The sequence below is a fragment of the Setaria italica genome, chromosome II, assembly GCF_000263155.2.
Source record: "Setaria italica strain Yugu1 chromosome II, Setaria_italica_v2.0, whole genome shotgun sequence".
NCBI classification, from domain to species: Eukaryota; Viridiplantae; Streptophyta; class Magnoliopsida; order Poales; family Poaceae; genus Setaria; species Setaria italica.
This window is the reverse complement of record NC_028451.1, coordinates 22,865,130-22,889,943: the sequence shown is the minus strand read 5'-3', so window position 1 is coordinate 22,889,943 and position 24,814 is coordinate 22,865,130. Positions and strand designations below refer to the sequence as shown.

Genomic DNA, 24,814 nt, shown 5'->3' with positions numbered 1-24,814 from the left:
TCGTGGTCTCCGTGGTTGCCGCCGTCGCTTGACCTAGCGTCAAAACCTACGCCGCTGCCACGCATGGTTGTTTCTGGAAAGAGGCACCGAAGGGTTGCCGTGTGATTGGATCTAATCCAGGAGCTAGCTATGGGGCTGTGCAGGTGGACCCAAACATGCAGGCTAATGAGGAGGTAGCACGGAAACTGCAAATACGCAAGCCCATAAGGTCGTCCTGGTGGGCGGCCCACTCGACGCTCTGGGCTCCAACCTTTGGAAGGAGGACAGCTCGAACGGCTTGAGGCGCGCGCCCGGATCCTGTCTATCCATCAGCATACCGTACAGGTCGTCCGTCTCGTCGGAGCAGATGTGGTGAGGTGAGACGGCGAGCTTCTCGATGAGCATGGTGAGGTTCGCGTAGTGCAGCGCCAGGGCGGCGCCACCGAGGGACGTCGCCGGTGCATTGGTCAGAACGTCGTGCGTGGACTCGAGCACATGCCGATACTAGATGACGTGCATTATGACAACCGGTTACGCAAGCTGTTCCCTGAGGCAGTGCTGTCCCAGCAAGGATACGAGGTCCTCAATGGCCTCCTGACGTGCAACCCCAACAGGCGGCTCACGGCGGCTGCCGCGCTCAAACAACCATGGTTTGCCAAGGTCGACGCAATGGAGCTGCTGAGGAACGAAGAGGCGGAATCGGCATTGCCCAAGAAGCAGCTGCTCGTGGCTCCACTGCTCCAGCGGTGTGTGCAACCTGATGAGAGAGTCCTTCGATTTTTGGTGTAAAGAACTAAAGATCTGATCAGACTATTCAAACGAGCAGGTCATGTAATCGCTTATGTAATGTTCAGACGTACCGTAAATTGCATTATTATTGACTCGATTTGTGAGAAGAAATTTTCTGGTCCTATTGTCTGTGCTCTGCCGTGAACATCTCAGCTGAATCTACAGCATCTCTGAATTTTGGTAGTCCAGATTTCAGAATCGAAACAATATGTACATGCCGTTCTGTTGTGTATAACTATATATGCATATAATAGTAGTACTAGATTCGTTGGTGGTGGTGTCTGCTGGCAAGCAGCTATATGGGTTCATAGTTCAGACACCTGAACATCGATTGTTTTGTCAGTGCATAAACATGATTACATAACAGGAATCATATAGATCAAAACTCTGTATTCAAATTGCGCTCAACAGATTTCGGGAACTTCTGCGCTCTACAAATTTCTGAAACTTCTGTAACGCTGAAGTTACTGAATTTGAGTTCTTGTAATTCAGTTAGATGTGTTCTCCCAGAAGGCTCGGTATACCAATGACTTTTCTTGATGAATGGCTGCTGAACCTGGACAACACTTTGCAGTTTTGCAGACAACATGTGGTGTCGATCTGCTTCAGTTTAGCTTACTCTTTCTTAATAACACCAATGAACATCCATGGTTTGGTTCAAAACAAAAAACACAATAATTACTAAATTATTATACTCGATGACCAACTTTGTGTTCTACAGATTCCTGGCATTCCTGCAACTTTGGAGATGTATAAAGTTTGCACCCTTCTAACATCATATGCATGTGTTTCAGAGTTTCTCAGCATCCAAACTTGTTTCATGGAGTTGCTGCTGGGATGTGAACAGTTACTCTGCAATTTGCATTTTTGTTGCCAGCATGTGGTGTCTAACTGCTTCAATTTGGCGCGCTCTTTTTCCATGAAAAAGATACTAGCAAAAGATAGAGGAACACTTTCTGGTCAGTCCAAACTGTAGTCTGCCATTTACTAGTCCCTCTTTATTTCTGCGTGAATCTGAATTGTTCGTTGTACTGTTGTACAAGGGGCTTGTCTTGGGTTCTGTACAGGCTTTGCAGAATTGGCCTACTGCTGAATTTTGGGATCTGTTTCGATAAACTATCGCGTGAAGACTTGTTCAACTGTCACTGACTTTGCATCTAGAAAATCGCACGGCTACTATTGTAAAACATTTTAATTAGTGATCAATTAATATTAGAGATAATTGTAGAGGATCTTTCATGAAAAGGTGTGGACCTTTCATGAAGAGACCAACTTCATGAAAGGATGTGGACCTTCCAACTCCCAAGAAACATGATGTCTTTCCCCCTTTATAAATATGTAACCAAACCATTCATTTAATCAATAGAGAGAATCCTCACATTCATTCTTTCGATCTCTCTTCAATTCTCAACAGCTACCGCGCGAGGTCACGTTATCAGTGAGGAAGAAAATTTGATAGATCCGGTGTCCAAACTTTCGTCAGTGTGCCCAGACCTTCGATGGCCGCCGCGTGGCATCCCAACAGATCAGACGCTATACGGAAAATACGGCTCTGTAGCAGCTAGGCGGACGCACGGCTCGTCCAAACTACACACGGCTCTAGCTCACTAAAGGTGCATCAACTCGTCATGTACCCTGGTCGCTGGTCACTAGCCCCTAGGTCACCGATAAGATACATGAGTGTGGCTCGTCACGTACCCTGGTCGCTGCAAGCACAAGTGCTGGGACTTCTTGCGAGCGCACAGATATCTTCCTGCGAGGACATGGACGACACGAGTTCTTGTGTGAATCCCTTCGAGGTTCGAGCGCACGTTAGGTGAGAGAATGGAGCACTTGCAGGAATAGCGCGGCCACGCCACCACCGGCATTGAGGGCTATGACACAGGACGGGAGGTACTTGTGGATCCATGCCTAGGTCGCGCATTTCATCGAACACCTAGGACGCATATTTCGTCGAATAACTGGGAATCTGGGATGCTGTATGAATGGCTACACGACCGCCCACACCGAAGCACCGGTTGACGATACGATGTATTCTGGCGCGAACGAGCTCACGAATAGCAAGAATGGTTTTGAGCAGGTTCACTGGTTTCCAGGTTAAAAACTGATCACTGGAAACAGATTCAGTATGAAGTGGTTTAGAACCAACCAAACTGGCAAACCTATATTCAACTTTTCAACAGCAACAGAGAAGCAAGGAGAGAAGGCTCTGGACGCTCGACAGTGATGCCACTGAAAGTGACAGAGAGCCTTAGGAGAATGGAAAAACGGAACACCTGCAATGTGCCTACACTGCCTACCCCTGCAGTGTGGCTGTTCCTTCACCCGACGCCCAACAGACATGCTAGGTCTGCATGTCCTATAAACCAATGTTCTCCCATTCCATTCCATGCTAAGCACAAATTGAGACTTACGACTTGACACGAGGGGTGTTGAGATTTGGAGTTTGCGAGATTGGGCGGCATGCTACTCATTCCCTCTTGTGTTTCGTGTGGAATTCGATCAGGGTACCAAGTACATGAGATGACTGCGGGAGCTAGTGTGGCATTGTGCAAGGGATCTTGAGATGAAGTCCGCCTTCACTGTAGGCAGCATGTAACACCTCTGGTGTTTAGAAAACTTTAAGCAAGTTTAATTAAAATTAAACGTGTCATTGCATCTCACATTGTTCATAAGCCAAACGGTCATCTTATATGTTTATGTTTAAATTTTTGCAAATTTCATGTTTAAAAATTAAATTTAAAAGCCAAACTAAAAGTTAGAGCAACATGTGGATGTGAATAGTTGAAATGTTATTTTGCTCATAAACATGATTATTAGAAAGCATATACGTGATATATGTGAAAATAGTTCTGAATTTTCTTATAGGAGCAAAATGTTTAAATTAGCCATGTTTGAGTGCTTGCCAATTTAAATTCCTTTAAATAACCTATATGTTTTATGGTCAAAATGGAACGAAAAAACTATCTAGTTTCATAATATGTAACCCTTGTTATGTGATTCCAAGTTTAAAGGTTTAAAAATATTAGTCAAAATTTGGTCAAACAGCAATTTTGAAACCAGTTAACTGAACCTAGGATTCAGTGAGTTTTCCTCAACTTGGAGCCTTCCTATCTCCGAAACCAATTCTAATTGGACCAAACTTCCTTACTAAAAGTTGAAGTACTACATACTAGATATAACTTTGATATAGCTACTAGGGTCGGGTTGTATAGTGTTTATGAAAGTTTCGGCCACCTGAATATGTGTTTCCCGAGCAATTATAACTGAACCCCTTTGATTCAGTTTCGTCAGAGGGGGGGACTGGGCGTGCGCGCCTCAGAGCCGTGCCACCAGGGCGCACGGCGTGTCGACGCCTCGGCCCAAGTGATGTTTTGGGTTTTGTTGTTTTTCGTATTTTGGAGTATAGGTTCAATCTTGTTTATTGCATAGAAAATTGTAGAAAAATACTAAAAATGCAAAACTAAATTTTGTTCGGTTCCTGGTGAATACATCTATGCAAATAAGATGGAGCTGGGGCGGGGAAGAGAGGGGCGCGACCGGCCGCGGGTGGTTGGGGCGGGGGCAGCGCGCGGCTCGCCGGGGTTAGGCAGGGGCTGGCGCGGGCGGGGCTCGGGCGGGGGAGCGCGGCTTTGCCGGTAGGCTGGCGGCTGGCGGCGAGTCACTGCCAGGCGCGGCCACAGCCGGGGGAGGGCCACGCGGTGGCCGGGGAAGACCAGGCGAGCGCGCGGTGGCTGGTCGCAGTGAAGAAGACTCGCGACAGGAGAAAGAGAAGAAACAAATAGAATGAACCGTCATTTTCCACTTACCAGTGGCAGTGGTGCTCCACGAATCCATGGATTTGGTGGCAGATTCACCATTTTTTAAGTAGATCAGCGGTGGAGCTGCTGAAGCTGAAATCGTTTGACTGAAAAAATCTAGAGCAGAGGTGTTTTTTTATCTGAAGCTTCGTGGAAGTTTCGAGCCTCGTACGTGCGGTCCGGACCCGACCTGCAAAAAACAGTAAAACACTAACCGCACACATGTGATGTGCTGACGCGGCCACGGCTCCAAAATCATCAAAGGAAAATTAATTCTGAAAGATAACGATTTCCATAAAATATCACTAAAAGAATACGCACTGTAAAATACCACTGAAAGATGCAATTGTTAACCAAAATTAGCACTCTGTTAAAATTTGCACAAATCGTTGTTAACTAGGAAAAAAATACCCCTAACCTATCAATGTTCACTGGATAGAGTATTCATGATTCCTCGAAGAAGGGAAGAGAAGCAATATCAACGAAGAAATGCAACTGCTTATTTGCTTCTACTGAGAAAGGGAATAAAAACAATATCCACGAACTGTCTAGCATTCAACCTCCATTATTTGAGTAACAAAGAAACAGAGGGAAGGAAGTGGACAAGCTCGGAAGCTATTGCAGCCGCACAACATTCTATCTTCCCGATGGTTCACCTACTCATCCAAAGCTGCCAGCAGAAACGCGCGAAGCGAGCGACGGCGGCGTGCGGCTCGAATGCCGGAGTGCGTCCCCAGGGTAGCACATATGGCACCTAATACGGCGACGGATTGCGGCTCCAGCGGCCCGCGCGGCCGCGCCGCAGCTTCCGCGCTGCCCCGCACGTCGCGCAGGCTCCACCTTCGCTCGTCCTAGCAGCGTGTGCTCGCTCCATAGAGGATCTGCGACTGGGAGCCGTGGACAAGACAAGGGTAGAAATGTCATTTCAAGTCCGTTTATGTTCGTCACTTGGAAAATGAGTTCCAAGCACACAATATGCAACGGATTGGTAATCTATACCTAATATAGAGAGAATATTTTCTTCCAACCGTCAATTTTTTTCAACCGTCGTGATCATTTTGTAAAAAAACTCTTAACTTTTTCGTAATCAACCCGCAATCCAAATGCTGAACAAATGGGGGGCTCGGGTGGAAAAAGGAGGGAAGAGAGGGGGTTAAAGGGGAAAAAGCTTCTCCTTTTCGTCCCCTCCTCGCCTTGTCGCTGCTCGACCCTGTCGCCCCGGGTCCCCGCGGCGCCCCCTGTCGCCGCCCTCCACATCCCGTGCTGCCCCCCATCGCGCCCCTCCATGTCCCATGCCGCCCTGACTGCGCTGCCCCGACCTTCTTTGGTCCCTCTCTCCCTTCCGAGGCCCGCTCGTCCCTTCCTCCATCTCTCACCAGCGGCACGGCGGCTCATTCCCAGCTGAGGTTGATGACGATGTAAAGGTAGCGTATGCGGGCCGCGGCGGCAGCGTTGGATCGGAGCAGGAGGCGATAGCGGTACTGTGCATGGACGAGGGTCTTGGTGTCGATGGGTTCTGTAGTATGCAGAACACTGGTCAAAGTGAGTAGTGAGTATTTTGCAGATCTGATTCGGCCTCTGTGGAGAAATTTGTGGCTGATGTGTTTTTCTTTATTCTGCGGAGCCGGCTGTGATGACGGATGAGATTGACAGAGCTGTGCATCAGATGATCATCGACGCAGGCGCCTACCCTTCTCCCCTTGGAACGGCGGGTTTCCGAACAGTGTCTGCACGCAGTGAACGAGTGCACCTGTCATGGAATCCCTGATTCTCGCGAGCTATAGGTTGATCGATTTTTTTGGCTTTGAATTGCTTCAAGTGTAGCAGTTAATCAGATGCATTTCTTGTTGAGCCATAGAAGCATAATAACATACTATAGTTAGTAAATATTCTCGTAAGTAGTTAGATTGCATTATAACAATTACAAACTAGCTCTGAAACAAGATGTGTCAGCTGGTACAATTGCTGAACTTAATTTTGAGCTGAACAGTTATGCTTGCTTCGACTGACCATGCAGGATGGAGACATTATCAAAATTGATGTTACCGTCTACTTGAACGTATGTGCTACAACTATTCTTTTCCTTATCAGCCACCATGTTCCTTTCCTTGTCATCGCTTTGTTCTAATGTGGTCAATATGGTCATTGCTAATCTTCTCGCTTTGTAAAGTGACATGGAGTGTTGCTCCAGGATATCATGGGGACACCTCAAGAACATACATTTGTGAAGATGTTGATGAATCTACTAAACAAATTGTCAATGTGTAATTCTGCTGTTCCATCTTCTGACTAATTACCTAACATATTGTTTGAGCCCGTATCTGAATAACCTACTTTTTTGTCTGTAACAGGTCACTGAAGAGTACATGATGAGGGGCATATTAGCCTGTAGGCATGGTGATTTAATGTATATATCGTTTTTAATCATATAACATGAAAAAAAATCTATTTTTAAAGAAATTTAAATGGTACTCGAGTGCCCTACCTGGGCTGTGAATCAGACCCAAGGTGATGACATAAAGAAAAAAAAAGGATAAATTCAATTTAAATAAGACTTCTACGTTTGAATAATTATGAATAAAATAACGCAGAATGTAAATAATAAAAAAATATAGATTCAGGGTAATATAAAAAAAGTAAATTCAAATTTTCTACAATTATGTTATTTAAAGTAAAGCCAAAACTAAAAAAATTATCCAATGCCCATAGCAATGCACGGGTAAGTCCATACATTAATTAATTAATTTGCAAACATCTAAATAGATATTACTCTTAGAACTCTCAACTACAGCTATTCCGATTCTCAACCTAATAAAACTCAACTATAGCTACGACTCTTTTATAAATTATCCAAATATAACATCAAAAGTACATATTAAGTTATATTAAAACATGATTAGAGTCCTATTAAAACATGATTAGCTACATAAAGATCAAATTATATAGTATGGTAATATATTGATGTAGTTTTCATGTAGCCGTAGCAACATATAGGCATATTTGCTAGTTTTAGATAATGTTTGTATCTTTTGATGGTATTTTATCGAGATAAGATGTTTTAATGGTATTTTTCGAAAATCAGTTATCTTCCGGAGCTAGAACCAATTTTGTCAATCCCAAAGGTGAACCCTAGGTCCCTAGCCCCAAATTTCGTCCCAAATCTCGCCGCCTGCTGCCATCCCATCCGATCCCCTTGCCTCTACTTGGATTGGATCTGTTCACCTCCCCTGCTTCCTCGCCCTTCACGGACATGGCTGCCTCCACCGTCTCCTCCTGCGTTCCACCTTCTCTTCCCGAGTCCGCCGCCGCCTCAGGCTTGGTTCTCCTCGACAGGTGGTGCTACATCGCCGACCTCCCCAACAACACCACCGCCGCGAGCACCACGAGCAGCGGCTTGCCTATCAAGGTGACCTTCCGCGCCGCCCGCCCGCCACTTCTCTCCCACTTTTGTGTCCACTGCCCTGGCCTGGACTTCCGCAAAATAGGGCCCAAGATTGTCGCCACCGACGCAGATCTCGTCCTCCTCCGCGTTCCCATCGACCCCAACAGCATCAACAGAGGATTGGACTGGGACTACTTCGTCTACAGGCCGCGCGCCCAGTGGCTAAATCTGCTACCGAACCCGCACCCCAGGGTGCTCGACGACTCCGCAACTGCCCTCATTAGCCGCGAAGACGGCGCTTGGTATGTCGTTGCTGCTCTCGGTGTTAGGCTCCCCCTGTACGATGGCCGCGCGCTCATTAGGTGGGACTTCGACCTCCACCTGTACAGATCCTCAGATTCCAAAGGGTGGATCTCCAAGCGGTTGTCAGTGAATGAGTTCGAGAGGGACAAGCTTATCCCTTTACCTCGAGCAGTCGACAGGCTGTACCACGAGACGGAGAAGACCATCACAATTGGTGGTGAGCATGGCACGGTCGCCTGGGTGGACCTCTGGCGTGGCATCTTCTTTTGCGACGTGCTCAAGGAATGCCCACTGCTCCAGGATGTCCCACTGCCAGTGCCGGCAAGGAGTGCCGGCAAGGGGTGACTGGGATCGCCTCCTCAGAGCAAGTACATTGGTGTCGTCTAATAGACAGTCTCATATGTATTGACACGTAATCTTGAGACGATTTAACAGGCAACCTGTACAATGGGTTGTCCTATAAGTTGTCTGGTAGTGGTATATAATTCCTTAATTTGTGCATAAGAAAAATAAAATATTATGAGTTGCATGGCAACAATAACTCATACAATGGTTGTTAAGTTGTCTCGTAGTCCTACAATTTAGCTCATGAGGTGGTTGTTTCACGAAGCAACGACCTCTTTCTCTCTCCTCGCTCTCTCTCCTCCACATCATCAAAAATTCTACGTGGCACTGCATGAGACGACCTATGAGACCGCTGACGTGTAGCAATGTACTTGCCCTCAGACATTGTAACCCCAGCTATTTGCGGGACGTAACTATCAGCCGAAACAAAGACTTGATCAAGTATGTAGAGTTGGAATTCTTGTACCGAGAAGAGCTGAATGCCACCCCTGTTTCCCACACTGACTGGGTGTGCAATAACTCAAGGAAATCCCAGGTCATCCGTGATGGCTGGAAGTCCACAACATGGAACATGGCAATACCGGTTGGTTTGGGGGAGGGCTGGCACCGTGACTGTGTAATTGACGTTAAAGACGTCAACTTGGAGGCTAGTGACCCATGTCTTTCTGATCTCATGGCTATGCTGAGCAGCAAGACCACACGAACATGGAAGGAACTTCCAGTGGCATGCCCCATCCTAAGCATGGATGATGATGTCGTTTACTTGCTTTCTCAAACCAGACCCAGGTACATGGACAAGTTGGAAGTGATATTTGCTATTGATGTGAGGAAGGCAACATTGCGAGGATTGGCTGAGCTTGATGTCCAGAAGAGCACCATTTTCTTCCCGAACTTCTGCACAAGTGAGATCTGCAGGGGTACCTGAGCAGTATTAAGGTAACTTCTGTATGCTGGTAAGTTCCCTTTATGTTTTTATGTGCGACTATATGTATGAATGCCATGCTTGCCATGAGAACTAGTGAATCACTGTGTTGGTACCATTCTGGTTTCAGTCGGGTCTAGAGCTTAGCAAGTTAGTGCATCTAATTCAGGGAGCTATGGCTTGATGACAGTGTGATTCAATGGAGGGTTATTGATATGACTTGTTCTGTACAGTGTTGTTGATGTTGTATATCAGTTGATCAAACAAATCCTGTCAATCCAATAAAAACAAGTTTGTGTTAAGCTGAATTTTTGTTGTTTGTGTGCGATCCTTCCTGTGAAATGTTAGAAAAACTGTTATGGAAGTAAACAAGGCCACAGCTCAGTTTTCTTTAACTGTGGTGGAGTTCTGTCAATCAATACTAAACAGCTTATATTGAAATAAAAAGACAAATATTAAGATTATTTTTATTTTGCTTGAATCGTCCGTACAATACTTATTTTTGTCATTAATTCTTAATCTACTTTGAAATATACTAATATGCCTTAAAACATGATAATTATTTGCTAATACCATCATTGGCATGTTAATACCCTGCATCTCACGAGCCTGGCTTGGGAGAAACGGATTTCAATCTCGTTTCCTGGGAGCCAGGCTCGCTGGCTACTTTTGCATGCCATGGGACAGGCTTAGACATTCCCCTAGGCAACCAAACGCCCAAAAGCTGCACCCACAGAGCCTGGCTGGGGCATCTGCAGGGAACCAAATACATTTTTATTGGACATGGTATTGAGTTGTGTTTATGATAGAAACTAAGTTCCTCTGGGTTTTCACTTCAAGAATATTATATTTGACCAAAACAAACATGCATAATTTATTCTTGCTTTTATGTTTCTTTCTATTTTTTGTGCTAGTTACTGATAAACATGAGACTTGTTCTTGTTGGATAAAAATAATAATTCTTGCTGTAGAGAATTTTTTTCTCATTCAAAACGTGAGCTATTCTCTTTGATGCAGATAGAAGCGAAGCGAGCTGAAAAGTAGCTATCAAACAAACTGAACAGGGTAAACCATCTGACGTGCATGCGAAGAACTGGCTAGGACAAAGAAGCGTCAACCTGTTTGTTGAAACATGGTACAAAGAATCTGGATGCAGACATTGGAGATTGAACTTCTTGAGTTGATTTATGAAAATTATGTGTAATGCAACTATCTGGATTATGTTGCTTGCAGTATGCAGATACAGGTACTTTATTATGTACTAGTGAACTTGTGTGGGCTAAATGTTTTGGTTGAACCATGTTTGTATGTGTTATGATTTGGTTTTAAATTTTTCTGTATGCACATTTTCTCTTTTGTTCCTGGCATCCCACGTAATGTCTATCTAATGATTTATTGATTTAAATGTACTACTCCCTCAATTTACATTTATTTGTTGATACTGCAGTTCAAAACAAAAGCTGTTATAATATATGACGCTGCTGTTCATAGCAAGCACCGCCGCCCTACCTGCATGACGGCTGCTAGCTGCTTCAGTTCGTCAGCCATTTTGGTGGTTCCTGACTACCTGGTGGTGTTGGTTAAGCTCTTCAGCATCCCCTCTCTGTCTCTGATACAGCATTTTAGGCCCGTTTGCCTGTAAATAACCTGGGTTCGTCAGGCAAAGATGAGATGATGTTTACTGGCTTGAACTGTGCAAGGGCTAGGTGATGATCCAAGATGCGGTGGTAGCTGTTGTGATTCGTGAGAATCGCATCAGTGTATCTACAGTTCAGACTTCGATCCCAGGATTTATTTCTGACTAGGTGATGGTCCATGCGATGCTACGCGAAATTAAAAAAAATCATTCTAAAAATATTGCAAGAAAATAATAAAAACATTTTCAGTAACTAAATACATGGCAAAGATGATGGAAAGAAATGGTACTTAAAATTCTAGTAAAAGCTTTTAAGAATTATCTAGCTAGAGAATGCTATAGTAATTCATATTTTTCAATTTGTCACACTAATGTAATACCTCCGTTCCAAATTTCTATTTGTTGTTGACTTTTTCTGACGTTTGATCATTTTTCTTATTAAAAAGTTGTGTAAATATCATTTATTTTGTTTGTGACTTACTATTATATTTATTACATGCATACATAAATAAACACTACTTATAAAATACGAACTGGTTTCGTCCAAAGAAAAAATCGTGTGCGCGCCTTGCTTGCTGGCCCCACCACCATCTGCAGCGCCCGCGAGGTCTCCGACTCAGATAGGCTCGTGCGCTGTGCGTGTACCTCTGGGCTGGCCCAGTTAGCCACCGTCTTTGGCAGGTGGGCCTCCTGGAGGGCTTTGTCCTTGGTCATTGTGGATTTGGACTGTTTTGATTTGGCTTGTGGACCTTCTTTCCCTCACGGGTGTATGAGCTTGTTTGAGTGATGTGTTTCTTCTTTACTTTAGCCCATTTCTTCTCTTTATTCACCTATGGGTCCCTGCATACAATACTTAACCAAAGCTTGTGGAAATAGTTAGCATTAAACCTCTAAGCCTATATTGGTGAAGGTTTTCTTAATGTTTGGTATATAAGTTGACGGTTCACTTTTGTGATAAGGACCGTCAACAGGCACCGACCTTTGGCCAGAAGGTCTAAGGGTGTGGCAACACCCTTCGGACCGCCCAGGACGGCTCGTCAGGGGAGAGTACACGTGGATGTACCAGCCCGCGCCCCCGACGTCAGCACTGACCTCGCCAGGATGACCCGTCAAGATCAGGAGCCTGGCCCAGTGGTGGATCCTGTACGGGGCAGCACGAGGGCGGGACCCAGCACCGGATGACGGTGTGATAGGGTCGTGAGCTTGCCAAGGAGGTCGAGGAAAGCTGAAACAAGTGGCATGCTCAGGCTCAGGTCTACCCACTCATTACTTGCACGGACATCTGTCACGGCTCCGTCCTATTTGCTGTCATGGAGTTGCCGGACGGGATGGGAGCATGCCACAGAGCAAGCCTGGCCTTGCGTAGGCAGCCCACGCAGCACAGGAGTTGTCGTACAAGGGCGTGCGAAGCCCACGACCAAGCCAAGAATACAGGACAAGGAAGATCTCGTCCACGGCATTGCCCCCGACCTCTAAGGTTGGGGACCCCCTCCTCTTCTAAAAACATTGTCACCCGATCCTTGACCTATATAAAGGGAATTGGGCCTTCTCTCTCGATAGATAGACTCTCTCTCACACACCCTTGCAACACACAACATTCGCTCGCACGAACACCCACTTGCAAGCACCCTGTTGTAAGCCCCTGAGCATACAATCCAAGGAACATGACTCCTGCTGAACCTGGACGTAGAGACATTCCCGAACTAGTATAATTCTTTGGGTCTTGTGTGCTAGCCATCGGAAGTGAGAAGAGCGCGGCGTATAATCACTAATCGGTGACAAAACACCAACACACATAGACAAGAAGAACATAGTAGCTCCCCCCTATATCTTATAATTCGTGGGGTGCAACAAGTGTGTGTAACAAATAAAATCCATGATACATATGACATGAAAACACTCAACAAGAGATAAGAGGATGTGTGCTATCATGGGCTAGACCGGTCAGCACACACATAAAACATTTATCATCCAATCATGCATATCAAACTATCACAAAGTCACTTAAGAGCATAAGTAAGGTCTACACACACATTAGCACACATTACAAGTTCTCACGTCCACAAAGGTTCAAATTCCAATTATTACAGAGAAGTTTCTTAGCCAACTGATAGATCAGTCAGACCGGTCTTGCTGACCGGTCAAACCTGCTCTACTATGCCAAGTTCTGAAGATGAAGCTTTAATCCTCTTCTTCTCCATCTTGTCATCAAGCATCCATAAAAGGGCCTGGAGAAGATTTAGCTGCAGTCACTGATCCTCATGTCCATGTCCACCCTCTCCTGGTGGGTGCCCTTCCCAATGAGTGCCTTCATGCATCCAATGAATAGGAGAGATAAGATAAGTAGAATCCGGCACTGTGATTTCAGAGAGAGAAGCAAGAGTGCTATCTAACATACCTTGAGTGAATGGAGGAGGAGGAGGAGGAGGAGGTCCAAAGATAGATTGTACTACAAACTCGACCGTATCCAAAGGAGGTGGAGGAGCTGCTGCATAGGAAGCACCCGGAATGCTACCACTAGCTGCTGCTGAAGATGAAGCTCCTGAAAAAGACGCAAAGGCGGATGCCGGATAAAAAGGATAAGGACCTTCATGAACACTCGGATATGAGACAAATGTATCAAATCCTCCTGCTGGGTGTGGCTGAAAAGGCGGAGGAGCCAAAGATGAACCACCAGTGTCCAGATAGAACATGCTGTAATACTTATCAAAGTAACCGGATGACATGTATCCTTCAATTCTTGCCTCAACTGATGGAATCTCAACCTCTGGAGGTGAAGGATACATAGGAGAGCGAGGAGGTTGAAGATTCATGGAACTGTGCATCATCTTAATGGAATCTCGCTCCTTCTTGCTAGCTCTCCACTATTGTTGTTCCACCTCAATGTCCCTCTGACTCTTATACATGCCAACAAGAAAATTTATGAACCTCTTTATCAGAAAAGAGGGCTTCTCATGCTACCTATGAGTGTGGCTGCGCTGCCCGAACCCAAACCAGTCAGACCGGTCCCTGCCTGGGTCATAGCCGGCTGCTGAAACTGCTACTGCTCAAGCTCTTCTATCCATTGTCCTTGCTGCTCAGGTTCTATTTCAGCTGGAGGAGATGGAATTCTAGGTGTCTTGCTCACAGGAGGTCTCAATGGCTTGTGCTTCATGTCCCTAGGATATTTAGTCTTTGTTGTCTTCTCAATCATATACATGATGTAGGGACTATAGCTGCAAATCTTTTGAGGATTCTCTAATAAATTCTTGATTTCTTGCCAAATAAGGTCACCCACGCTAAATTGAGGTTCTCCCGGTTTCAAAGCCACCATTAAGTTCGTTTGGAAGAGTGTCACATCGGAAGTATTTCCATCTCTAGGTGTAAGGTCTTCCTTAATAGCCGGTTTAGAATGGCATAATATGTGTATAGGCTCTTCGCTTTCCCCTAATCACTTCTCTTAAAAATACGGACTTTATGAAATTTTTCTTAAAATAAACACATCCTCTCTTCCCCGAATACCAAAACCTTTTTATAAATAGACCTTGCATAAAATACTGGCATGTTGCGTTTGATTGCTCTAGCGATCCCTCTTAAACTTTTCCTTCCGAATCCTTTGAATCAATATTCGAATTCTATTCAAATAGTAACTCCATTAAAACCTATGAAATATTCAAACATTTCCTCTCATCAATTAAACCCTTTAAACCTCCCCAAAAGTTCTAGAAACCTTTTAAAAATATTCCCTTTCTTAAAAAAACCCGAAGCTAATACTCAAATCTAATTTGAATATTAATTCTATTCAAAACACCATAAAAACACTAGCCATCATAGTCATGCACAACTATTTCTAATCTGCAAAACCCTTTCAAAAGCCCCATTCTTATATTTCAAGCCCATACTTTGAATCCCACCCAAATTCGAAATCCAAATTAAATTGGATCTAAAACCGCATCAAATAAATCAAAAACCCTTCTCTATCTCTCACGGGCCAGCAACACAAATTCCAGCCCGCTTCTCACTCGGCCTAGCTCGCAACCCACCTCTCTTCCACTTTTCGCTGCGGCCTAGCCCGGACTCCCAATCCGCTTGCCTGGCCCATCTCACCACACGGCCCACTCATCCTTCTGCCCCGGCTTGCTCCACCTCCTCGCTACGGCCCACTAAGGCAAGCCGGCCTAGCTCGTCCGCACCCCGCTCGCCCAGCGCCGGCTGTGGTGTTTGTTCCGCCAGCACCTGCCTCCCCACACCGCCGCGCCGGTTTTTAACCTAGTGCTGTTGACACGGGTTTTGACCTTGCCCAAGATACATGAATTATAATATAATAAAATAATATTGATAGCTAAATTACATTTAAATATGAAATAAATAAAGAACTATGAAATCAATCAATATAATCTCATATCAGCCATGAGAGATAAAAATATGTGCATGTATGGTCGTAAGAACTGTACCGTCGTATATGTACTGCTTACGCATGACTAAGACTAGCGGTACGTAGGGGTATACGACCAATCGATATACCATCACTTTACACATGTAGACATATGCATGTGATCAAGAATTCTATGGCTAGCTAAATAGTTAGTCAACTAAAGAAATTTAAACCATCTACACGACACTCGTCGAATGAATGAAAAGAATAAAAGAAGATGGATAAAACGGGAATATAATGAGTAGAAAGGCCATCAGCTCAACCCACGCCCAAGTACATACGGGCCCAAGTACACCTTTTGGCTAATTGATTAATTAGCTAAGGAAACAAATGAGCCTAAAAAAATATACATGGCGCTCTCTGCTCAAGTAAACATCGACCAAGCAAGTTAGTTAAACCATATCTGTATATATCGCCAAGGAAATTAAATGGCACAAACTAGCGTGAGTAATCGTAGGTGTATATGTGCACATACTAAAATACTTCATCATGATATAACCAAAGCTGGAGCCTGGAGTCATATCTCTACACGTGCAAAAGTGACCAGAACATGGCCCAGCTGCCAGCCAATGCAAGCCTACGGATTGGATCAAGCCTGTTAGCTGGACATGTACACGTAAACTAGGGGTGCGTTTGGTTGGGTGTACGGCAGCGTACGTGTACGAGTTCGTCCTGGATCGAACCTTGTCCCAGCGTTTGGTTGATTGAATCGTACCACACCATCCTAGACAGAATTGTACCAGCTCAGAGAATATTCCACAAATATGCTGAACCATCCCGTACGCCCAAAATAAGCGGACCGCGGCGTCCAGAACGCGCCGCACAACCCCTCGCGACCCGCGGGACGGCGCTCGCGACCCACCGCTCCTCCGCCGACTCTTCTTCCCCGCCGCCGCCGCTCATAGGTCCGCCGCCGGCTCCCCGACGCCGCCGCTCGTCTAGCGCCCGTCAGCCCACTCCTCCCCCACCTCTTCGCCAGCCCCGACCGCTCTTCGCCGGCCCCGACTGCTCTTTGTCGACCCAGACCAGATCCTCGCCGGCCACGACCAGATCCTCACCGGCAGCCACCAGATCCTCGCGCGGCAGCCACCAGGCAAGGTATGACCCGTGGTTCCCCCTTTTTTCCCTTGTGTTGCGCGAACCCTAATCTTGTCCAGCGATGGGTTTGCGTGGGTCAGGCACCAAGATTGGACCAAGGTTTGCGGCAGCGGAGGTAGAGGGATTGTTCTTGGTCGACTACTCTCTGATTCAAGGTATGGGGACCAAATCCTAGGATCTGTCAGTTTAGATGCATTTCCTCTTTTCTGTCAGTTGGATTAAACTCATGGTAGAATGTTACATGTGAATTGCCTACTTTTCTGTTCATGTGAATTGCCTGCTTTTCTGGTAGAATGTTACATCTATTGTCAGTTTAGATTTGCTTGACCATGGAGATGCAGGGTAACACTGAAATTCTTATTGCAAATGTTGCTCTTGGATGCCTCTAAGTAGTGCACAATGAGAAGAAAACAATAATAACTGAGTGCTTCTTTGTTAGATGAATATATTCCGAGTATAATGGAGTTGTATCCTCTAGGTTAGTTGTATCCTCTAGGTACTTTTGGGCACCTGAATGGGTGTAAGGCGTGTAACTTGCATACGCTCCTACAAATGGGAGTTGCAGAAAAATACAAATGAATATATTCCTTTTGGATCCTACAAATGAATATATTCCTGAATTGGAGTTTTTCGGTTGCTTTTGGATCATCATGGACTCATGGTCCGGCCTTGCCGGCTTCTTATATTCTGAAATAATGTGCATGTTAGGCTTCTTATATTCTGAAATAATGACATTGTGTTTAGATCTTTTTGAATGGACATTTGTGTTTAGGGGTAGATAAAATAGTTCTGTCCTGACACTGTCTTTCCCCTATATGCTATCTTTCCCCTATTTAAGCAATATTTTTCATTGCTTTGGGTCATGTAGATGGACAAGAGGCAAGTTAAAAGGAGAAAATTGCTTATCAATGCTGCTGCATATATTGCCGCTTCTATGGTTGTTCTGTATGTCCGGTCCAGATTAAGGAATAGGAGAGAGCCTATTACATATGGCCCATTAGTGGAAAGGGATGCGGCTAGAATATCCTACATGAATGATAAAATTTTGCGGGATGACACAACCTGCACAAATATGATTAGGCTTAAGAGAGCATCTTTCTTTCAACTGTGTCAAGTTTTAAGGGAACGACAGTTGCTTTGTGACACAATACATGTATCTGTTGAAGAGCAAGTTGCCATGTTCCTCCATACGATTGGACACAATGAAAGGAATAGAGTAGTTGCTACAAACTTCGGGAGATCAAGTGAAACAGTGAGTAGATACTTTAGAATCGTCCTCAATGCCATAGGTGAGCTGAGAAATGATCTTATCCAACCACCTTCTTTGGAGACCCCAACCAAAATCGCAGGCAACCCTAGATGGGATCCATACTTTAAGGTATGATACTTGACAATCGTACCTTGCTGATAGGTTTATATTTCTAGGAACTAGTCCTTCTTACGTGTTGAACAAATAGGACTGTATTGGAGCCATTGATGGAACACATATACGGGCCTCGGTTAGTAAGTCAATGGAGCTAGCTTTTCGTGGTAGAAAGTCATTTGCAACACAAAATGTGATGGCTCCTGTAGATTTTGATATGAAATTCACTTATGTTCTGGCTAGTTGGGAGGGCACAACACATGATGCTGTGGTTTTAGCAGATGCCCTAGAGCGTGAGAATGGTGGCTTACGAGTTCCCGAAGGTAATATTACTATAGTTGTATGTATTCATACACTAATTTACTTAAAACCAATAAAATAAGCATTGTGTTCCTCATATCATAGGAAAATTCTACCTTGTGGATGTGGGATACGGAGCCAAACTTGGATTCATGCCACCTTTTCATGGTGTGCGCTATCACTTGAATGAGTGGGGAAACAATCCAGTCCAAAATGAGAAGGAGCTATTCAATCTAAGGCATTCCTCTCTACGTGTGACTGTAGAACGTGCCTTTGGATCACTCAAGAGAAGATTTAAAGTCCTTGATGATGCTACGCCATTCTTCCCATACCTTACTCAAGTCGATATTGTCATAGCATGTTGTATCCTCCATAACTGGGTTGTTTCTCAAGACACTGATTGTTTCATTCTACCGAAGAACACATTGACACCTAGTTCCCATACTTCAGCTAGTGCACAGGCAAATGACCATAGGTTGATGGTTGAAAAGAGGCAACTAATTGCTGAAAGGATGTGGCAAGATCGACAAAACCACTATGGCCATGAAATATAGTGTCCTTATGTAACAAGAACTTTGTAATATTTGCAATTTTTTGTACCTATAACCTTTTGTGTTCTTAAATTATTATACTGGTGTGATTATTTTTATTATGATTTACATATTGTCTGCAACAATTTACTATTGTTTGCTATCAGCCATATTCAATGGACTAATGCGATGCTGTTGGAACCTTATATTTTTTTCACTTTCTTGGTAGGAAATGGATGCTGCTAGGGGCCATATTCAATGGACCAATGCGATGTCAACATTTGTGCTGACCTACTTGTCTAATCTAGTGAGGAATGGCAATCGCACCAACTTTGTGTGCAAGCAAGTCCACCTTAATGGTTGTGCTAAGGCTTTAAATGGGAGTCTGGGTTGTCAAGTTTCTGGTACCCAAGTTAGTAACCATCTGAGGAAGTGGAAAAAACTTTATAAAAAGATGAAGAGGCTCCAGAATATCAGTGCTGCTCTTTGGGATGAAGATACTTGCACAATTACTCTTGATGCAGGTCACTACCAAGAATACATCAAGGTAAGATTATATAATATTTCTGCTCTCTAGTAATTTTAATGTGGTGCGCTGTCTTTCTGCTCTCTAGTAATTTCTGCTCTCTTGTTGCTTGTCAGTAAGTAGAGGAATGAAATGTAATTAGTTATGAGTTATGACTGTAGGGAACTAATTGTTCATGAGCATTCATGAGATCATTGTTTGGATGCTCATGATTAGTTCTTTGTCGCAATGATGGGCGGTGTTCTCGTTCTGTAGTCATATTTCCACATTTCTTCATGCATATTCATATTACATGTCTTTCTACAGGTTTTGAAATCAGTATAGAGCCATATCTCTAAAGTGCTTTTGTCTAGATCATGATGTGTGTTATTAACACATATTTTTTTCTCTGCCAAGATCAAGCTACCTGTTGTATCTGAAGGTTTATATTTTCTTTTAGATAATGATATGAAGGTTTATATACAGCTATGCAAGTAGTACAATACTCCCATAGCTTACCAACGCACAGTACTGCAAATTCGGGCAACTAGCTGGGATTATCTGGAAGCTTACCAATGCTCATGATCTGTGTCGATGTTAACCCTAGCTAGCTGAACACAGCAGCATGAATTGTTTGAGCTGGCAGATATAATCAAGGGGCTGGAGAGGGACATGCCCCATTTTAATGTGGTGTGCTGTCTTAGCTATATTCTGTTCACTTGAGTTGTTTGAGCTGGCAGATATATTCAAGCAGCATGAATTGTTTGAGCATGAATTTCTTACTACATTTTTTCTATGTAGGAGTAGCCATTAATGCAAAACACTATTTCCTATATTCTGTTCACTTGAGTTCAATTGTGCTGATATTACTGTTCTACTTATTTTGGACCTAGCAGGATCATAAGGATGATGCCAACTTCCTAAACACACCATTGGAGCACTACCGAGAGATGGAAATAATTTTTGACAATGCTATGGCTACTGGAAAGTATGCCAAGGGAAGCAGTGAAGCTCTTGGAACAGATTTCATTGATTTGGAAAAGGTGGAGGCAAGTAATGGAGCTGCAAATGAACAAGGATGTGCTAGTGAAGCTCCCACGGAATCGTGCAACAACGGTGAAGCCACAACGTCAAGCAATATTGGTGGTCAGTCTTCAGCTAGTAAACTACCAGCAGCAAGGAGGGCTAGGATAGGTGCTGATGACGGTGGACAATCTTCAACCAGTCAGCCACCAACAAGGAGGGCAAGGATAAGTGGTGATGATGATTTGGGATATATGTTACTCAGTGGCCTTGAAAAACTCTCAGATGATATTGTGCAAACTGCTACTGCTTCTGTAGACAGTGAGTTCCCAAAAGACCTATATGACAATCTGATGGTTGTCCCCGGATTCGATGAAGCCTACCTGGTCCACTACTATGCTTACTTATGTGACCATCCTTCAGTAGCAAGGGCGTTCAACAGGTTGTCGGTGTCAAACAAAATGGTATGGATTGGCTGATATATCAAGGAGTACATTCCAGGTTTTTAGTTCAACAGTTTTTTTAGTTGAGTTATCTTCTAATCTATTCCATAAACAAAAATTACATGTTCAGCTATGTATTTGAAACAGTTTAGTTCAGCTATGTATTTGAACTTTTGGATATATTATAGACATATTACTTAAACTATGTGCTCTATGTGCTGGTTTGATTGGAGGCTTGGGCTAACACCCAGGTAGACTAGCTTCTATCAAGTTAAGTTCTTTATGGTGACATTATTAGTGATCTATGTGCTGGTTTGATTGGAGGCTTGGGCATTTGTGGTGACATTCTTTATGGTGACACCCCAGTTGCAATATTGGTGAAGGTGGCATTTGTCTGGCAGAAGCTGTTCATGGTTCTGCTCCTAATATTGCTGGCAAGGTGAGTTGGTCTTTAAACAATATCCCCTGTTTACACGCCGCGCCAATCGCCCTGCTGCCGGGAGGTGGCCCGAACGCTAGCTAGATTATGCCAAGGCCAAGGCCAATCTTGTACATCCATCCAACCAAACAAGAACATGTATGAACTTGTACATCTTATATACAAGCAACCAAACACATGTGGGTGTACCATCCTATGTGGGATGATTCCATCCAAAATGCACCATTCTATCCATGAACCATTAAATTCAACAAACCAACGCACCCTAGGCCAAGAATACAGGACAAGGAAGATCTCGTCCACGGCATTGCCCCCGACCTCTAAGGTTGGGGACCCCCTCCTCTTCTAAAAACATTGTCACCCGATCCTTGACCTATATAAAGGGAACTGGGCCTTCTCTCTCGATAGATAGACTCTCTCACACACACCCTTGCAACACACAACATTCGCTCGCACGAACACCCACTTGCAAGCACCCCGTTGTAAGCCCCTGAGCATACAATCCAAGGAACATGACTCCTGCCGAACCTGGACGTAGAGACATTCCCGAACTAGTATAATTCTTTGGGTCTTGTGTGCTAGCCATCGGAAGTGAGAAGAGCGCGGGTATAATCACTAATCGGCGGTACGAAACACCAACACACATAGACAAGAAGAACATGGAAGCTCCCCCTATATCTTATAATTCGTGGGGTGCAACAAGTGTGTGTAACAAATAAAATCCATGATACATATGACATGAAAACACTCAACAAGAGATAAGAGGATGTGTGCTATCATGGGCTAGACCGGTCAGCACACACATAAAACATTCATCATCTAATCATGCATATCAAATTATCACAAAGTCACTTAAGAGCATAAGTAAGGTCTACACACACATTAGCACACATTACAAGTTCTCAAGTCCACAAAGGTTCAAATTCCAATTATTACAGAGAAGTTTCTTAGCCAACTGACAGATCAGTCAGACCGGTCTTATTGACCGGTCAAACCTGCTCTACTATGCCAAGTTCCGAAGATGAAGCTTTAATCCTCTTCTTCTCCATATTGTCATCAAGCATCCATAAAAGGCCTGGAGAAGATTTAGCTGCAGTCACTGATCCTCATGTCCATGTCCACCCTCTCCTGGTGGGTGCCCTTCCCAATGAGTGCCTTCATGCATCCAATGAATAGGAGAGATAAGATAAGTAGAATCCGGCACTGTGATTTCAGAGAGAGAAGCAAGAGTGCTATCTAACATACCCTGAGTGAATGGAGGAGGAGGAGGAGGTCCAAAGATAGATTGTACTACAAACTCGACCATATCCAAAGGAGGTGGAGGAGCTGCTGCATAGGAAGCACCCGGAATGCTACCACTAGCTGCTGCTGAAGATGAAGCTCTTGAAAAAGACCCAAAGGCGGATGTCGGATAAAAAGGATAAGGATCTTCATGAACACTCGGATATGAGACAAATGTATCGAATCCTCCTGCTGGGTGTGGCTGAAAAGGTGGAGGAGCCAAAGATGAACCACCAGTGTCCAGATAGAACATGCTGTAATACTTATCAAAGTACCCGGATGACATGTATCCTTCAAATTCTTGCCTCAACTGATGGAATCTCAACCTCTGGAGGTGAAGGATACATAGGAGAGCGAGGAGGTTGAAGATTCATGGAACTGTGCATCATCTTAATGGAATCTCGCTCCTTCTTGTACATCCATCCAACCAAACAAGAACATGTATGAACTTGTACATCTTATATACAAGCAACCAAACACATGTGGGTGTACCATCCTATGCGGGATGATTCCATCCAAAATGCACCATTCTATCCATGAACCATTAAATTCAACAAACCAACGCACCCTAGGCCAACCAGCTGGTTTATCCTTCACCGTCAGGGTCCACAAATCAGTCATGGAAACTAAGAGGCTCTCGTCAAAAACGCCCGTCAGCCTGACCGAGTCCAGGCGACTCTCCACGAGACGCACGTCGCTTTTTCTGCGCGCACGAACGCGGCTCCAGCGCGACTGCCGCTCGAAACCTCCCAAGCCATCGTCTGGTTCCTCGGCTCTATAAATACAGAGTCATCGGCAGAGGAACGCGCCCCCGCCTCATCATCCAAAAAATCGCCGTCAGGCGCCCCGATCATCATCCACAGAAGCACCGCCAGGCTGCCGGATCAACACCAGGAGAGCTCCGTCAGGCTGCCGGCAAGAGCAATCCGTCGGCCAGTCAACAAAGGCTCCGTCAGGCTGCAAGAGCGACCCAAGCTCCTGCCCCTCCACGCCGATCGATAAGCACCGTCAGGCCGCAGAAATACTGCGCCGGCGGGCATTGACGCCAAGGCATCGACAAGAGGAGAGAAGGCTCAAAGGCTGCTGCACTCTCCATCAACATCGCCGGAAGAAATCACTGCTTGAAGGTGAGAAACTCCATCGGTCTCTCCGAGCCATCGGTTTGGTCATCACGATACAAACCAAAAGTGCAATCTTGCTCCATCTTATATTATCCATGTTCTTGCCATCATACTTTGCATGAGCCCTACGATTTGGTCTAGTTAGTGGATACAAGTCATGAATGTTGGCTCGGTCCCTACTATGAATACAAATTGAGGTCGTGCACGTTTATTTTATCATCTAGGCTCAGTTCTCTCCAGGACAAATTGAGTCTAGGCTCAGTTCTCTCCATGACAAATTGAGTCTAGGAAAATCGTGTTACTCATCGCCTTGGCACAAGTGATTTAGCATGAGCTCTACGGTTTGGTCTAGTTAGCGGATACAAGCCACAAACGATGGTTCGGTCCCTAAGATACAAACTGAGGCCGTGCATATTTTTTCCATCATCATTCATGTCAAATACAAATAGAGGTCGTGCGTATCGTATCGCTGCTAAGATCATATATATTGGCCGTGATTGTGCATTAATGCCGTCTCACACGTATAAGCGCTATATGCCAAGAAAAATTCCATCAACTCCATCTTCGCCTAATAGTTCCATGCGCATGGCATGCCTATAGCTGTTCGGCGAAACAAATAGATAAAGTAATATGCATTGGTTATGCTCCGAATATGCCGCCACAAAAAAAAGGAGTGCGAGTATACAAACAGATGCCCTGTTCAAAACGCATTATATGCCCATATATAAAAGAAAGGAGTTAAAAGATGTAGCCTTGTTTGATATCAATATCATACAGCGCGCGTCAACTAAAACAGGCACCGTATGATTATTGACACATCCATGTATGCACAAACTGCTGTAGGCTAAAGAAATGTGCGCCAAGCACCTAAACAATCTGAAACGTCATGGCTCAAATAGACTCCATGCCTCACAGGAGAAAATTCCTTTTGGCCGGATGAATAAAGTAGCTTGAAGGCTGCATACATGTGTCCACTAATTAAATGGGCACGCAATCACAGTAGCATGCCCCAAAAATACAATACGCGCATACATGCTACCATGCTAGTCGTTAAATGAAAGAATAAATAAATGTACAATAATCATGCATGAGGCAGCATAAATCGAGATTAGTCAGAATACCTAAATGTGCACTGACCGTT

At 44.5% G+C, this 24,814-nt stretch overlaps 2 protein-coding genes and 1 long non-coding RNA gene across 3 annotated transcripts; all 3 read left to right on the top strand.

Annotated features, from left to right (window-relative positions):
- Nucleotides 1–7,759: 7,759 nt before the first annotated feature.
- LOC111255675 lies at nucleotides 7,760–8,613 on the top strand. Its single transcript, XM_022823814.1, has one exon. The coding sequence runs from the start codon at nucleotides 7,819–7,821 to the stop codon at nucleotides 8,596–8,598; it is 780 nt and encodes a 259-aa protein (XP_022679549.1). The 5' UTR covers nucleotides 7,760–7,818; the 3' UTR covers nucleotides 8,599–8,613.
- Nucleotides 8,614–8,978: 365 nt separating this feature from the next.
- On the top strand, nucleotides 8,979–10,881 carry LOC101757764. Its single transcript, XR_002676217.1, has 2 exons — nucleotides 8,979–9,551; nucleotides 10,538–10,881. It is a non-coding gene; the product is annotated as an uncharacterized LOC101757764 (long non-coding RNA).
- Nucleotides 10,882–17,536: 6,655 nt separating this feature from the next.
- Nucleotides 17,537–21,595, top strand: LOC101777798. The gene is made up of 7 exons (XM_004959258.2): nucleotides 17,537–18,046; nucleotides 18,126–18,354; nucleotides 18,437–18,792; nucleotides 19,091–19,408; nucleotides 20,263–20,831; nucleotides 21,131–21,271; nucleotides 21,541–21,595. The coding sequence occupies exons 1-7, from the start codon at nucleotides 17,537–17,539 to the stop codon at nucleotides 21,593–21,595; spliced, it is 2,178 nt and encodes a 725-aa protein (XP_004959315.2).
- Nucleotides 21,596–24,814: the final 3,219 nt, after the last annotated feature.